General features: G+C 49.3%; 1 protein-coding gene and 1 long non-coding RNA gene across 3 annotated transcripts in view; one reads left to right on the plus strand and one right to left on the minus strand.

Annotated features, from left to right (window-relative positions):
- The window catches only part of ZYX (zyxin), a 31,038-nt gene extending 16,156 nt beyond the window's left edge, over positions 1–14,882 (minus strand). The window contains exons 1-2 of one of the 2 annotated variants that reach the window (XM_079959490.1): positions 14,652–14,882; positions 7,070–7,351 (exon numbers count right to left, since the gene is read on the minus strand). In XM_079959490.1, the coding sequence (XP_079815616.1) occupies positions 7,070–7,328 (259 nt within the window). In that variant the 5' untranslated portion in view covers positions 7,329–7,351; positions 14,652–14,882. The remainder of the gene's footprint in view (positions 1–7,069; positions 7,352–14,651) is intronic. The other variant, XM_079959491.1, reaches the window with a different exon arrangement.
- On the plus strand, positions 7,275–8,421 carry LOC307206608. Its single transcript, XR_013834411.1, has 2 exons — positions 7,275–7,386; positions 7,983–8,421. It is a non-coding gene; the product is annotated as an uncharacterized lncRNA (long non-coding RNA).
- Positions 14,883–15,631: the final 749 nt, after the last annotated feature.

Here is a 15,631-nt window from a genome sequence, read left to right on the forward strand (position 1 = left end):
TTCTGGCAAACCAGACCAGCGCATGGAAACGCCGTTTACCTTCCCGCCGGAGCAGTACCTATTTATCTACTTGCACTTTGACGTGCTTTCGAACTGCTAGGTTGGCAGGAGCAGGGACCGAGCAACGGGAGCTCACCCCAGCGCGGGGATTCGAACCATCGATCTTCTGATCGGCAAGTCCTAGGCTCTGTGGTTTAACCCACAGCATCACCCGCATCCCTCTGAGGAACATAAAAGTATGCAATTTTAAAAAATAAAGTTACCAGGCACACATAATTGTGAAGACTCCACAGGCATAAAACACAGACTGAGAGAAGGGAGAGAGTGTAAACATGCATGCAGCCCAGCAAGGCTCTGTCTCAGCCAAGCCACAGCCTTAAGAGTGGGTGATGGGGGGAAATGAGAAGAGGAAAAAGGGGCAGCTGGAATATACATGAATTCTGAACAACAACAACCAAGGAACACATGCACACCAACAGAACTGGGATGCATGGCAGAGGAAACAGGCAATTGCAGAATCCACAGGTACATACAAAGGGGAAGAGGGAGAGAAGCATAAACAAGGAGACACAGAGAGAGCACTGCAACATGGGATGGACTGGAGAACACACTGGGGAATCCACTGCAATGTTTTGCAGGAGCAACAGGAAATCCAAGAGTTAAGTGATGCTTCCCATTTACTGTCTAGCAGTTCCCAGCTAATCCTACAAATTCTCACAAAACACAAAAATGCTTGCAACAGTGTTCTCCTGAGGACCCCAACGCCACTGTCCAAGTGAACGGCTGGCGAAGAATCAAGTTATATTCTGCGTCCGAGAAAGTCCTTGAATGTACAAGCCACTGTCCAAGTGAACGGCTGGCGAAGAATCAAGTTATATTCTGCGTCCGAGAAAGTCCTTGAATGTACAAGCCACGTGCATCGATATAGGAAGCAGTGAAGGTGCTGAAAGCATGTTGCTGAATTAGTTGGATTTTATACCAATGTTTCTCCCTCGGGGATGGCAGGTGGCAGGGAGGAACAGAGGAACAGTAACAGCTATTTTTTTGTCTAACGTGGGTGCTGAGTGATGGAAGAACAACACACTGAAGCAGATACTTTGCACGTTGCGGCACTAAAACTGTTCCAAGCAAAGGGTTTTTTTTAAAAAAATAAGAAGTTCCAACATAATGCAAGTACAGCAACAACTAATAATAATAATATTTAAATAGTAGAGTTTTATATTTATTGACCAGGAACCATGTCTCAAGAGGAGCCTTGCTTGAGACGGAGTTTAGGATTACAGCCCTACACATCGGGAGGCAAAGCAATTTATGTGCATTGCAATTTTACTCATGCATCCTGATGGAACAAGAGATGTCGGGCCCTTTCAATCTCCTGTATGGCCAAAGTAGAGAACAGGGCACATGGTACAACTGTTCTTGGAATGTACCACTCTGGAGCAGGGGACAGAAATCTGAATGGCTCCCACACAGGGCAGGGGGGTGGATCTGCTCTTAGAAACCTTGCAGGTCAGGAAGTAGGCTAGACTAAACCCTTCTGTAGTCATCAGAACACCAAGAGCATTCAGCCATGAAGTCAGCTTGCCGTCTCAACTGATGCAGCCCACGAACAGTTTCCTCGCATGATCTGTCGTGTGTGCAGCCTAGCCCTGAGATATGAATCAAAAAGGTCCTGTATTCATTACAGGGTGAGGAGGCATTCCCTCCCTGATTACTAATCTTAGGACATTCATAGGATTAAAAGGTAAAGGTACCCCTGCCCGTACGGGCCAGTCTTGACAGACTCTGGGGTTGTGCGCCCATCTCACTTAAGAGGCCAGGGGCCAGCGCTGTCCGGAGACACTTCCGGGTCACGTGGCCAGCGTGACATCGCTGCTCTGGCGAGCCAGAGCCGCACACAGAAACGCCGTTTACCTTCCCGCTGGTAAGCGGTCCCTATTTATCTACTTGCACCCGGAGGTGCTTTCGAACTGCTAGGTGGGCAGGCGCTGGGACCGAGCAGCGGGAGCGCACCCCGCCGCAGGGATTCGAACCGCCGACCTTTCGATCGGCAAGCCCTAGGCGCTGAGGCTTTAACCCACAGCGCCACCTGCGTCCCTTTCATAGGATTATACTACCATTTTATTTCTTCCTCCATTCATCAGTTTCAACGAGCAACATTAAGACTTTTGATAACTTCAGAGTTTAACGTTTCAGGTCATTTAAAAGATTTATTAGAAAACGATGCAAAAAAAGGCTTACCAAGTCCCTCCATCGTGAGCCAAATTACACATTAAGAAGTACCATGTGACCCAGCCTTTCTGGACTGCGCCACTTAATGCAGGCGGGTAAAATCATGTTTGAACGCTTCCCTCCTCTCCATCTTTTAAAAACTCTTCCTACTCATAGGAAAGGTAGAGGTAGAATGAACAGAGCGCCAAAAGGGTGGCTGTAACAAAACCAACATTCTGTGATCCCTAAATGACCAAAAAGTCCTAAGGCAGTACAATGCGTCCAAGGAGGAGAACACCCCCCCCAAATACCAATTTTCAGAGAAGTTGTGCTAGGCTGTTGCACCAAAACTAACCAAGAGTCCTCTAGCACCTTAAAGGTAAAGCTAAAGGGACCCCTGACCATTAGGTTCAGCCGTGGCCGACTCTGGGGTTGCGGCGCTCATCTCGCTTTATTGGCCGAGGGAGCCGGCGTACAGCTTCCGGGTCATGTGGCCAGCATGAGTAAGCCACTTCTGGCGAACCAGAGCAGTGCACAGAAACGCCGCTTACCTTCCCAGCGGAGCGGTACCTATTTATCTACATGCACTTTGTGCTTTCGAACTGCTAGGTTGGCAGGAGCAGGGACCGAGCAACGGGAGCTCACCCCGTTGCGGGGATTCAAACCACCGACCTTCTGATCGGCAAGCCATAGGCTCTGTGGTTTAACCCACAGCGCCACCCGCGTCCCTTGTCTCTAGCACCTTAAAGAACAACAAATTATATTATGGTGTTAGCGTAAGTTCTCATGGTTTAGAGCCCACCGCATTAGATGCACAGAGTGTGATCTACAGTTGCTAAATATCCATTTGCCCATGGGAACAAAGCAGGGGTCAGGGGAAGGGCTAATGTGCCCCTCCTGGCCCCCACAGGCCCCACACCTCTCTCTCCATCCCTGCTGTATGTCCACCTCAGGCCCATTTGCCTAGCAAGCATGTGCATTTAAGGTACTGCCTGGATGGAGGATGGCGACACTGAGGATGTACATACAAAGCTCTGACTTCGGAGTGGCTTGGATTACAAAAGGAAGGAGTCCCACCCATGGCCCTGTTCACTTTTGCCTCCACCTCCCCGCACCCCCGGCAAGTGGCCCCCAGAAGAATGCATGGGATAGAATGCGGCCCTTAGGATGAAAAAGCCCAGCCCACCCCCGTGTATAAAGGAGACGGGTGGGAATGTATAATGTGGAGTTAGATGGCAATGGGATCCAAAAACAAACAAACACACAAGTCTGCAGCAATTACATCAGAGCTTAAATGTATGTAAAATAATCCCTGGCAAAAGCCTGGCCTGTAACAATTACATCAGAGCTTAGACGCATGTAAAATAATCCTTCGCAGCAGCAGCAGCAGCAGGAGGAGGAGGATACCAACTGGGTATTATGCACACAGAGGGAAAGAATTATAAACAGTGGTGTCAAGAGAAAGTAACATGCAGTGCGGAAACTGCAGTTTTCCAAAGAGAACAGGGCATCCAGCAAAACCCAGGGACCCAGTGGGGCGATAGTGCGGTCAGGTAAGTCATTCCAAGCCAGGCCTTCCCTTCCAAAAACTCCCCTCCTCGTCGTCTTATTTAGGTGGTTACCAGAAAAGAGAGCAAGAAATAGGACACATAAAGGCCTAGGAAGAACAAGCCTATGGGAAGAACAAGCCTGAGCAGCTTGGCTGGGAGACTTTGCACCCGTGAGGATGGCAGCAAGCTGGCAAGGGCAGGGAGAGGACTTATCTGAATTTCCAGGGTGGCACTGCCACACCCTACTCCAATGTATGTGAACCCTGGCTCCCCAGGGAAGAAGAAGAAGAGTTTGGATTTGATATCCTGCTTTATCACTACCCTAAGGAGTCTCAAAGCAATCTCCTTTCCCTTCCTCCCCCACAACAAACACTCTGTGAGGTGAGTGGGGCTGAGAGACTTCAGAGAAGTGTGACTAGCCCAAGGTCACCCAGCAGCTGCATGTGGAAGAGCGGGGAAGCGAACCCGGTTCCCCAGATTACGAGACTACCGTTCTTAACCACTACACCACACCGGCTCTCTCTGTTACTCTCTCTGTTGGGAGTAAAACTCCCATCATCCCCAGCCAGCTTAGCCAATGGTCAGGGATGATGGGCGTTCAAGGACATCTGGGGTCCCCAAAGCTGGAAAGCTCAGAGCTACTCTGCGTACGTGAGCCCTGCAGAACGGCACTCGAAGAAGTATCTGGATGGTTAAAAAAAAAAAGCCAGGAGCAACCTCCTCTGAAGTAACAGCCATTGCTGGAAAATTGGCCCAGCAAGAAAGAGGAGGGCTTCCCTAACTGTGGTCTGCAAGCCACCAGTGGTTTTCAAGCTTCATTCAGGGGCTGCCTGAGTGTCTGTGGACGGGGTAGCTGCAAATGAGGCTCCATTGCATCAAACCTTCTTAACGATTTTGACTGTATTGTTTTCGCTTCTTTTATTACTTGCACTGTATTTTATTACAGTGGTACCTCGGGTTAAGTACTTAATCCGTTCCCGAGGTCCATTCTTAACCTGAAACTGTTCTTAACCTGAAGCACCACTTTAGCTGATGGGGCCTCCTGCTGCCGCCAGAGCACGATTTCTGTTCTCATCCTGAAGCAAAGTTCTTAACCTGAAGCACTATTTCTGGGTTAGCGGAGTCTGTAACCTGAAGCATATGTAACCTGAGGTACCACTGTGCTGCATTATGATCTGAATTCCATGGAATGCAAATTGTAACACAATAGATAAATATGAAATGAAAGAAGTGATTACAAAATACCATTTTAAAATCACACAGCATCTGGCACGGCGCGTTACAATTACAGCAGGCAGAAAAACTGCCCTGGGGTGGGGAAAATTGCAGAACTACTGGGCTAGAAAGAAGGAAGTTCACTTTCTGTCATGGAGAAGTCAATCTCAATGCCAGCTGAAGTTTAATGATCAGGCTGCTAAAATTCAGTTAAGGTGACTAGGTAAACTTATGAAGCCACAAGCAACACGATTATTCTCTGATATCAGTCTTCCACAACCCGGTGCCCTTGAGATGTTTTGGACTATAGTTCCAAATGTACCACAACATCGCAAGAACAATCAGGTTGGAGAATGCTGCTCTAATTGATCCATCCCCAATAAAATTGGCTCCAGTGTGATGTCAGTGTAATGCAAAGTTGGGATCCGGCCTTGAAAATGGCTCCAGGACCTCAAAATAATTTCCTCATAGCTGGGCAGACGGAGACACAGGGCTTTTATCTGAGACACATTTTCTTGGGTTTACCTCAAAGGAGATTTTTAAAAAATGTATGCACGCTTCCTCTTTATATCTTGAGAGGGAAGTGCTGTAACATTCTGACAGCTCTGCTGTGAAATCAAGGACACCATGGAGTCCTTGAATAGCGGCCAGCTGTAACAGGGTGAAAATATTAAAGCTATGTCTTTGGAAACTCTGGGAGCGAAAGAACAAAGAAGACTCCCCCCCCCCCTCTCTGGTTAAATGCAATTTTTAAAAACACACAGACAAAAAGACAGACTAACTAAGCACTTTGTCCAAAACTAAGGTCACATCTGCACCATACATATAAAGCAGTATCCTGCGACTTTAAACAATCATGGCTTCCTCCCAAAGGATCCTGGGAACTGTCATTTGAGAACTACCACAGAGCTACAATTCCCAGAGTTCCCTGGGAGGAGGAATCCATTTTTAAACCACTCTGGAATTGTGAGGGGAATATGGAGTCTCCTGAAAACTCTCAGCACCCTTAACAGTTAACTGCTTCCCAGGATTCTTTGGGAGAAACCACAACTGCTTAAAGGGATAAAACAGTTTGCTTTAAATGTGCAATGCAGATGTGGCATTACACATTTAAAGGGAGAAGTTAAGTGGGAAAATATCCCACAGGACTTAAGTCCCTCCACCGTTTTCAAATATAAATTCTAACACAAGTAGTACCTCTGAACATGTACAGAGAGCCTTCCACCTCATGGTGAGCCACTGCAATCCAGCCTCACATTTAAAATTAAGTAACAAGGCTTCCTTCAGGGATCCTACATACAGGCCTCTGCCCCGACACCTCCCACGTTAAAAATTAAGCCTTGTCTCTATGTCCCTTGATAGCAATCTAACACAGAGTGCCAAAAATAAATACATATGAAGCTTGGTAAAGCTAATTTATGCTGGAACTCCAAGCCACCACTAAACTTACATCATTGCCCAGTTCCTGCCTGTACCTGCACACTTCCATTGCTGCAAGAGGAGGCCACACCCAGGCTAAAAACAGTTTGGCTTGCTTGCTTAAGGGTACTTATTTGAGTTCCAGGCCAAAAAGCTAGTCCTTATTGCTAACAAGGAACTTTTATGCAGCCGAAGAACTCCTCACACAAATCGCGAGCGGCTCCACTGGGCCGTGTGGCATTCTAGAAGGCCCAATTACAATTGAGTTCAAGTCAATTACCAGGGCACAAGAAGATGAACCCCTTCACTGAAAGTGCTTTTTAATCCCTCCCGGGGCGAAAGCATTCTGACAGCCCCACATAACACAGAGATCATTGCATTCGTTTATACTGAGCAGGACCAGAATTCTACGCAAACGCCCATTTCACAGAATCATAAGAGTTGGAAGGGACCTTGAGGGTCATCAAGTCCAACCCCTTGCAATGCAGGAATATTTTGCCCAATATGGGGCTCGAACCCACAACCCTAAGATTAAGGGCTTCATGCAGGACTGAGCTGGTCCAGCAGGCACAAACTAACTAGAATCCCGAGGAGAACCTCTGTCTTTCCGACGCTGGTTTCGGCCACAGCTTTGTCTTTTTCCCAGTCCCAAGTGGAACTGAAGGAGCACTTACCTTCACAGAGGGAAAGAGTCACAGCTGCCGGGATCTCCCCCACTTTCCCTATCTGGGCACAAGCCCCCGGCGGAGGGGGCGGAAACGTCTGCTCAGAAGCATTTTCCGGAGCCGATCCGCCAGCCTTGAAGGGGTTCACTTTGGGCTTAGGGGCAACAACGGGTGCAAATTTCTTCTGAGGGCTGTAGAAGCTCGGGGTGGAGATGTTTATGCTGACTGTGGATGTCATGCGAGTCCCCGGGGCCCCCGACGAGGCCATCCTGCCACGGAGTGGATCGGGACCTATGGAAAGGAAGAGTGCCGTCAGAGAAGAGCAGGCAAGTGGGAGAGGTGGAAACAGGGCAGGGTCTTTTGCGGAGAGCATGTAAAGGTGGTGGCAAAGGGGTGTTTTGTGTGCGTAGGGGGGTTGTGCATGCATGCATTCTTGCAAGCAAGCACAGAGCATATATTAAAAACGTGGATCCAAAGACCTGGAAAATCTCATCCTCCCTCTGGGGCAATAAATGGCAAAATAGAGGCCAGGCCCCAACTTCTTCCCTGTGTACACTTTGGAGTCATGCAAGCTCTATTTTGAGAAAGGCGGAGGAGAAAGAGAGAAGAGGATCTAAGGGGGGGGGGGAGACACACATTACAGGAGAAAAGAAACCCACAGCGCAGGAGATGGAAATGGGACAGAATTCTCAGTAGCCAAAACAGCCGTTCCAAGGCTGCGTTTCAAAAATAAAAATAAGAGCGACTCGGAAGCATTCCTTTTTGACTTTGCAAAGCAACTGGGGAGGGGGTTGGTCTGCTACACAGAGCTTTCAGCATGGCTACGGTTCGCTCACAGGCTATCAGACACACACACGCATACCCTGCCCCTTAAAACATCTCCGTCTAACCCCCCTCACCTCTGCTTTTGTGTTACCTCAAGGCCCCTGGCCCCGGCTGGTCAACGTGGACCGTTTGCAGCTGGAACAGAACAAAAGGAAACCTGGCGATGGAACCCATGCCATGGCGGTGTCTTCAGCGAGGGAGCCCCTTGGTGTGCGCACACGCACGCATGAACACACACAAACACACACACACACCCTCCTCCTGCCAGAGGTTTGTCCTCTTTTCTTCTGTCACTGTGGCCAGAGACAAGCATCTCCGTTCAGCATCTCTGCCTGCTCTGCTGTGCCGCCTCCATTCCTCCCTCCCTCCCGCTTGCACAGGAAGCAACTCCAGGATTCAGCCAGGCTCGCTGACACGTTCCTGGAGTCACCCGCCTCCTTTCCCAGCTCCAGCTACACACACACACACAGGCGAGAGAGACCGCCCATTTTTCGCAGGGGCAACCAGAGGCACAGCACAGGAGGGGGGAGCAAAAAGAAAGACCCCCTTCTAGCCACCTAGTAAAGTGGCGCTTTATTAAAGGAGAAGCTGACTTGGGAAAGGGCAGCCCAGAATCCCCGGAATTGTACAAACAGGCAAAAAAACAGAGAGTCCTAGCAATACAAGAATATAAAAACAAAATGCAGAATCCTAGATAGGACACTTTGCCCCAGTATCTCCAACACTGGAGGCATGTGCCATATATATGTTTCTTTTGAACTTCAGCACATGCGCACGGTCAACAATAAATGGTATGCATTTTTTCCGTTGCATGTTATGATTTTACTTTTGTTAGCATATTTCAAGAGGCCTCAGCATGGTCTTCATTCCCACCTTGCCACCAACCACCCACACACACAGAGAGAGAATTTTACCCACCAAGGATTGCAAATATCTTGTTCTACTGGTACTTCCACAACATGCTGGGCTCTACGAAGGTTGAGAGAGCAGTCCAGCAAAATGAGTCTGCCACCGACATTCCCCTCAAAGTAAACAGAGGTATTGGGAGGGTCAGCACAGCCCACCCCAACCTTGGGGCCCATTTCCAAGGTTCTTGCTGACTGAGCAATTCAAGTTTGCCAATGACACCCATCAACTTCCAATGGGCTTCAAAGCTGACCCCCAAACAAAACGCAACAGGAAGCCTATCGCCGCCTGGTGTGTGTGTGGGGGGGGGGGGGGTCCCAACATCATACAAGACCCTTCCTGAGCTCCTCCAGTGAAGTTCTTCCCTATAACCTCCCAGTTGAATCGCTGAGATTCACAGAATCGCAAAGTTGGAAGGGGACACAAGCTTCATCTAGTGGTCCATCCCCCTGCAATGCAGAAATCTTTTGCCCGATGTGGGGCTCAAACCCACAACCCTGAAATTAAGAGTCTCGTGCTCTACCGACTGAGCTGTCCCAAGGCCCAACTGGCCACCACTACAAGACATAGCTCAGTTGGTTAGGGCACGGTGCTGATAATACCAAGGTCCAATCCCTATATGGGGATCCCTATATGCAAGGGGGTTGGACTAGATGATCCTTGGGATTCCTTCCAACTCTATGATTCTATGAGAGTGAGTTCTATAAGTATTTCGTGTCGCCAGGCCCAAGCTGTGGAACACACTTCCAGCAGACAGCGGGCACCCTCCATTCAGATTTTCAGGAGTCCCTTTGCAGCTGTTTAATTTGCTGGTCACTTTAATGACTGTCTCTATTGCTTCTAATTGTGCTTTACCCCACCCCACCCCTTTTAATACCCTCCCCAAAAATATTTTATGATATGGGTATGTCAAGAATTTTATAAATAAGCAAACACACTTGGTGCCCAACTCCCATCATCCCCAGTCCAATGACATCTGCAGGGCACCAAGTTGTGGGAAGACAGAGCCAAGGCCTCAAACGACATCAGTGAAAGCTTCCGCTTGGACAGAAGGCAGAATTTACTGATGAGTCCATGGGCATCTTCTACATGTGGCAAGACTGGAACCAGCCTACTCTGGAGCCTGCCAAATTTCTCCAGCAATAAAATCCCATCCCAAAGAAATGCACCGAGATACCTTGTTTCCCCACACAGGACTTTCCCATTAGGCCTTCTGACTTTCCCAGGATTTGGCAGCTTCCTGCTACATTCTGCCCTCGGTGAGAGTTAAGGCCAGTTCACCTCAATCTCAAGTGATTTTTTAAAAATCCCTTTGCTGGTTTAAAGGCAAAAGGTTTTGGTTCTCTTAAATTTGCAGCTTGTATTTGGTGCATTAACCAAAAGGAGGAAAAAATGGAAGAGCTCAACATAGTTTCGAGGGCAAGAGAGTCAGCTGCCCCATGGAGACACTGAATTGCATAGACAAGGGCAGCTGTTCCCATCTCCTCAACCTCAGGACAACGCAGTTTCCCCACTTGCTCTCAACCAGCTGTCCTGCTCATCTTACTCTTTCTCTCCCTTGCTAGTGACCTCATCCCCTGCTCCAACCCAAGAGAAGTCAACACTCCTTCTTATGATTTGCAGCCAGTTCCTTAAGTGACACTTAAAATGAAGTGTCCGCAGATGACAAGGGAGCCGAACAGGGTTTCAAAGAATCCAGATATGGGAGCCATTGAGAAACACTTGGACACAACTCAAGACATGTGTATCGCATATCAGAAACCAAAAGGGAGAGCTATGAGATGCAAGCAACACACCCACTGTTCACATGGACAGGAAAGACTGGGGCATGCCCCAACGAGTTTTCAGGATTGCCCAGAGGGAAAAATACGTTCCTGGACTCCAGGACAGCTCCAGCACTACCTCATCTTGCAGTTATTTGAGAGGGATTGGGGTGTAAAGCAGCCAGGCTGTTGCCAATAAGCAGAGATGGCCCTGACAATGTTCTTGGGACAACAGCCTAGTGCCTTCCAGATGCTGGTTGGACTCCAACTCCCATCAGCCCCAGTAGGAATGGCCAGTGATCAGGGATGATGGGAACTGTAATCTAACAGGATCTGGAGGGCACCAGGTAGGGGAAGGCTGCTTTAGGGAGAGAATAATTTTTAAGCAGCCTATGCTCAGGAAACATTTCTTCCTATGGCCATGTTCTCCCGCTTCCCAAAGATGCAAGTGAAACCCTCTAGATTTCCGCATTAGAGGCCGATGGCAGCTGCAAAGAGCAGAGCTTTCTTAGTGGTGGCACCTTCCTTAGAGAATTCTATTCACAGGGAACCACACCATTGTGAGAATTTGAAGACCAGTTAAAACAGGTGTTCCTTGGCCCATTGTAAAGGGAATACCTGTTTGTAGGTGTACGTGTTGTATTTAACGTGAAATGTCAGATTGCTTTTATAGCTCTTATGTGTAAGTCACCCTGAGAGCCTCTGAAAGGAAAGCATATACAGTGATACCTCGGGTTAAGTACTTAATTTGTTCCGGAGGTCTGTTCTTAACCTGAAACTGTTCTTAACCTGAAGCACCACTTTAGCTAATGGGGCCTCCTGCTGCCGCCGCACCGCTGGAGCACGATTTCTGTTCTCATCCTGAAGCAAAGTTCTTAACCCAAGGTACTATTTCTGGGTTAGCGGAGTCTGTAACCTGAAGCGTATGTAACCTGAGGTACCACTGTATGTTGTTTATTGTCGGTGGTGGTCACTAGGAGCTGCTGGAAACTTTAAAACACATTTTAAATAAAACACTCATGATATGTCCACAATCCAAGTATTTCTGCCTGGGGTGTTGCAGGGCAAGAAGTCTGATAATATTGCCCATCACAGTTTCTGCCAATTAACTATAATCTCATTGTGTGTTTCTTTTTAAATTATTATTAAATATTTCTTAGTTTACAAAAATACGTGCACTCTTTTTTCAAGTTGTTTTTTCTACAGATCGGTTTCATTGGTTGTGAGACATTAATGTTGCACGCAGTTATCACAGTGCATCTCTTGACGATTTAGGCACGCAGTCAAATCAACTGGCACCCACCCACTGAACCTTCTGCAATTAAATAGCCAACGGGAAAACAATAGTTAGGAACTGTAGGGCTGCATCCCTGCAGGAGAAGGAACAATTTTAGCAAATAAGCTGTTGCCTATTAAGTGCGAGATCTCCTGCAGAAACTTTTTCGGGACTATGCAATCAGTGGCATGATGGACGAGCCCTGTTAAATACAAATTATGATATAATCTGGCTATTGTAGGCCTCTCAATAAAGGGATTAACACCAGGCTCGTGTGAGCTGGTGCAGAGTGAATTCTGACAGAGGGGAGGAACGTTGACCGGGAGCCAGTTTATACACTGAGCAGAAACAAATGGTGAAGCTTTTCATGGGCTGCATCATTTCAGGCAGTGGGTGAAGAATGAATGCCCTTTGATGGCAGCGCTCTAAGCCTAGAAAAACAGCTGTGTTCAGCCTAGCCTTCCCTTCTGTGCTAGCTGTCTAAGTGCAGGAGGGTTTTCTCGGGAGGAAATCAAAAACACCATCATACTACCTGCAGTGCATTAAGTTTCACAGTCCTGCAAAAAGCTTTATCGCTTGGTTTTGCTGACTGTATATAATGGCCATATAGATCTTTGGGCTTCTGCCATTCCCAATCAGGCTCTGGAAATGCACGAGAAATGTCTGCTTTGCCCTTCATCATAAGATCTCAGATCCTGCTTTGATTGGTTGGACTAGATGACCACCAAGTTCCCTTCTAATTTCTATAAGCCCACAAGCCACAAATAATGGCTGGTGTGTTGTGGTACGATTGGTGGGTCACAGGTTAGGCAGGTATATGTGTGTATGCGCCATCATATAGTTTAGTCACTAGGTGGCACTGGGCTTAATTAAAGCATCTGGGTGGAGTCAGGAGTTTCCTGTTTGGCTCTTATTTTAAGACATAGTAAATGTTGTGGTCTAGCAGCTTGGCTGATGTGTCTTAAATAATAGCAGGCCTACCCTAGAATCAGATGATGAACTGGGCAGGTTTGTGCATTCATCTAACCCTAAAGAGATGCAGCCCACACACATGTCCTAAATTTAGCAGGTCTGTTTAACACGGCCCAACATTTTAGCATTTGAGGCATAAAGGCAGCTCATGAACTATGGCCAGTAGGGAAGTGAAACTAGCTAGTTGTAGCACTGTTAAAAGTCAGCCAGCAACATCTCTCCCAACCCTAGACCACACCCCTTTCTGTAAAAGGTTGACATGATCTTCCACTGATGTAGAAAATATTTGTTGTTTAGTTGTGTCCGACTCTTTGCGACCCCATGGACCAGAGCACGCCAGGCACTCCTGTCTTCCACTGCCTCCCGCAGTTTCGTCAAACTCATGTTCGTAGCTTCGAGAACACTGTCCGACCATCTCTCACACATATATATGGAGAGTCATACCAGAACTTTGAGAAAGTAACGCAGCAAACTCTCAGTTCTGTTTTCCAAAGGCTGTGATGGCTGCTCGAAATAACTCCAGTTCCCTCCTTCTCCCATAATGTGCAAACTCACTGGTTGAGCTTTTAAGGTTGTCCAGGATCACCCCAAGGCAAGAGTCCCTTTTGCTGGATCAAACCAAGTTTCCTCCAGCGTCCTCTCTGAAGCAGGGGCCGCTGAATTAAGTTCTTTAGGGCAGGAATAAATGCACCAGCCTTCTCCTGTGGGCTGTGCACAGCATTTGGCATTTAAAGGTAGACTGCTTCTGAACAGAGAGGTTCTCCAGTGCTAGCTTGGCAAACACCCAACCCGCTCAAGAACAGGATGCAAGATTCCTGCTATACCATTCCTTCCCTCTCCCCACCCCCGCGCCTGCAGGGATCCACGGTTTCTAGGGATCTCAGCGCTTCTTTTCTGCTATGTGATCAAAAAGCAGTAAAAAGTACTTTCTTGTGTAGACCGTAATAAGCTGGCGAACGCGCGTGTATAGAAGTAACAGTGCGGCCTATACTCAGTCTAATGCAAGCGGCTGACACGTCCACACCCCTTTTCTTTGCTAAAAGTAGGGGAAAAGTCTGGCCGAAAAGAAGTGGACTGGAAGTCTTGAGCCAGCCAGCCAGCCAGCCAGACCCCCTGTAAATATCGCAACAGTTGCGTCGCCCCCCCCCGCTGCCGAACCTGGCGGACTCAAACATCTGGAAAAATGCTCCGGGCCGTGGCGGGCGCACACCCCTTCCTGCAGCTCCAAAGCAGGCAGGGAGCAACTCCCAGGCCGCTGCTCCGCTTTCAGCCGCTGCCAACCCTTTAACAAGAGAAAGGAGGAGACTGCCGGAGGTATTTCCCTTCAGGAGGGGAGGGGGGCTCGCCAGAGAGACCGGACGGCAACGGCGCGGCGCGCCTCGTCACGGTTTCCCCCGAGGAGGAGGAGGAGGAGGAGGAGGGGCGCTCGGCAATCCTGCAAATCTCTCGCCCACGGGAGCGTTTTCCCCACCACCACCCTATCGCGATCCTAGACTTCCTCGAGAGTAAACCCCCCCCCCGGCCCCGCCATCCAGGGCACTTTCGAGGAAACGCGTCCCTAGTTTCTCGCTCTTTTCCCAAATGCCTCCGGCGCTGCAACTTTGCGCGCGCGTAAACTTTTACGCGCACTCAGCCAAGCCCCGCGTTGCAACGGGGATGTGCACAAAAGTGGCCCGCAAGAGAATCCATCCGGCCCGCCTGCGCCTCCGAGGAGGTAGGGGCACCTAGCCCTCCCTTCGAGCACGAGGCACACCTTTTAAAAGCTCTTCAAACCACAGTAGAGTTTCCGGGGGGGGTGAGGAGGTGGAGGGAAGCCCGGAAGGTTTCTCCAAGGAGAAGGCAGCCTTACCTAGAGGGCAATGGTCTGGTCCCCGCAGGAGCTGCGGCGACGGCGGCGGCGGGTGGCGCAGCTTTAGGGCGCAGAGAAAGAGAGCTGCCCTCGGATCCCCGGGGGACCTGAACGAGGACTGTGCGCGCTGCTGCTGCAGCTGAGGATCGCAGCCTTTCCTCGCGACTCCGCCCCGCGGCCAGGAGGGTTGTGCTCGCCTGGCCCGCGCGCAACTTTCTGAAGCTGCCTTGGCCAAGAAGGGGTGTTGAAGAAGCTCGGAGGAGGCGGAGGAAAAAGGAACTGCTGTAGCCCCGACACTTCCGAGGGCTGATCGCAACTTTTTCTTTTCTTTTTTTTTTTTAAGGGAGCCTCGCTCTGCCCAAGTTGTTTGACCATAAAAGGAGAGAGGCTGCTCGGAGCGAACAGCTGAGCTCACTCATCGGGGAATGTGGCAAGGAGGGGAGGCTGCCGGCGACCACGCAGAAAAGTAGGAGGGGGCTTCCTCCCCTCCCCAAAGGCTGCAGCCCCTCGATGAATCCGAGCCTGGGCATGTTTTTGCTCTGTGGGGGCCGCCTCCTAAGGCTAACCGCGTGCGCAACGCCCTCCTCCTTGGGCTTCCTCGGAAGTAAGCGGCGCCCGCCTCCCCGAGTTCACTAGCCCCCAGTAAAGTGGCCATAGGCTTGGTGTTCTGCTCGATCCCCCATTGAGGATCTGTTAAGTGTTTTTCCCAGTAGGTGAAAGTTCGCCACGTTAGCGCCCCAAGCCTAAAAAAACTGCTGAGAAGGAAGCCTCGAGACGAGAGTTCAGTAGTTTAAGGATGCGTTCAGATTGCAGTCCGGAAGGAATGGGAAAGGCGGCAGCACACAGGTTAATGCATCTCCGTTTCTCTGGCCAGCCTTTAGGTGTTTCATTCCTCCCCCAGTCCTTTTCGTGGCCCCTGTCCCCCCCCCCCACGGCCCTCAGCTCAAGGCCCTGGTGAGGTTTATGGTTTCCTTCATACT

The sequence above is a fragment of the Podarcis cretensis genome, assembly GCF_951804945.1.
Source record: "Podarcis cretensis genome assembly, chromosome: 17".
Lineage (NCBI taxonomy): Eukaryota > Metazoa > Chordata > Lepidosauria > Squamata > Lacertidae > Podarcis > Podarcis cretensis.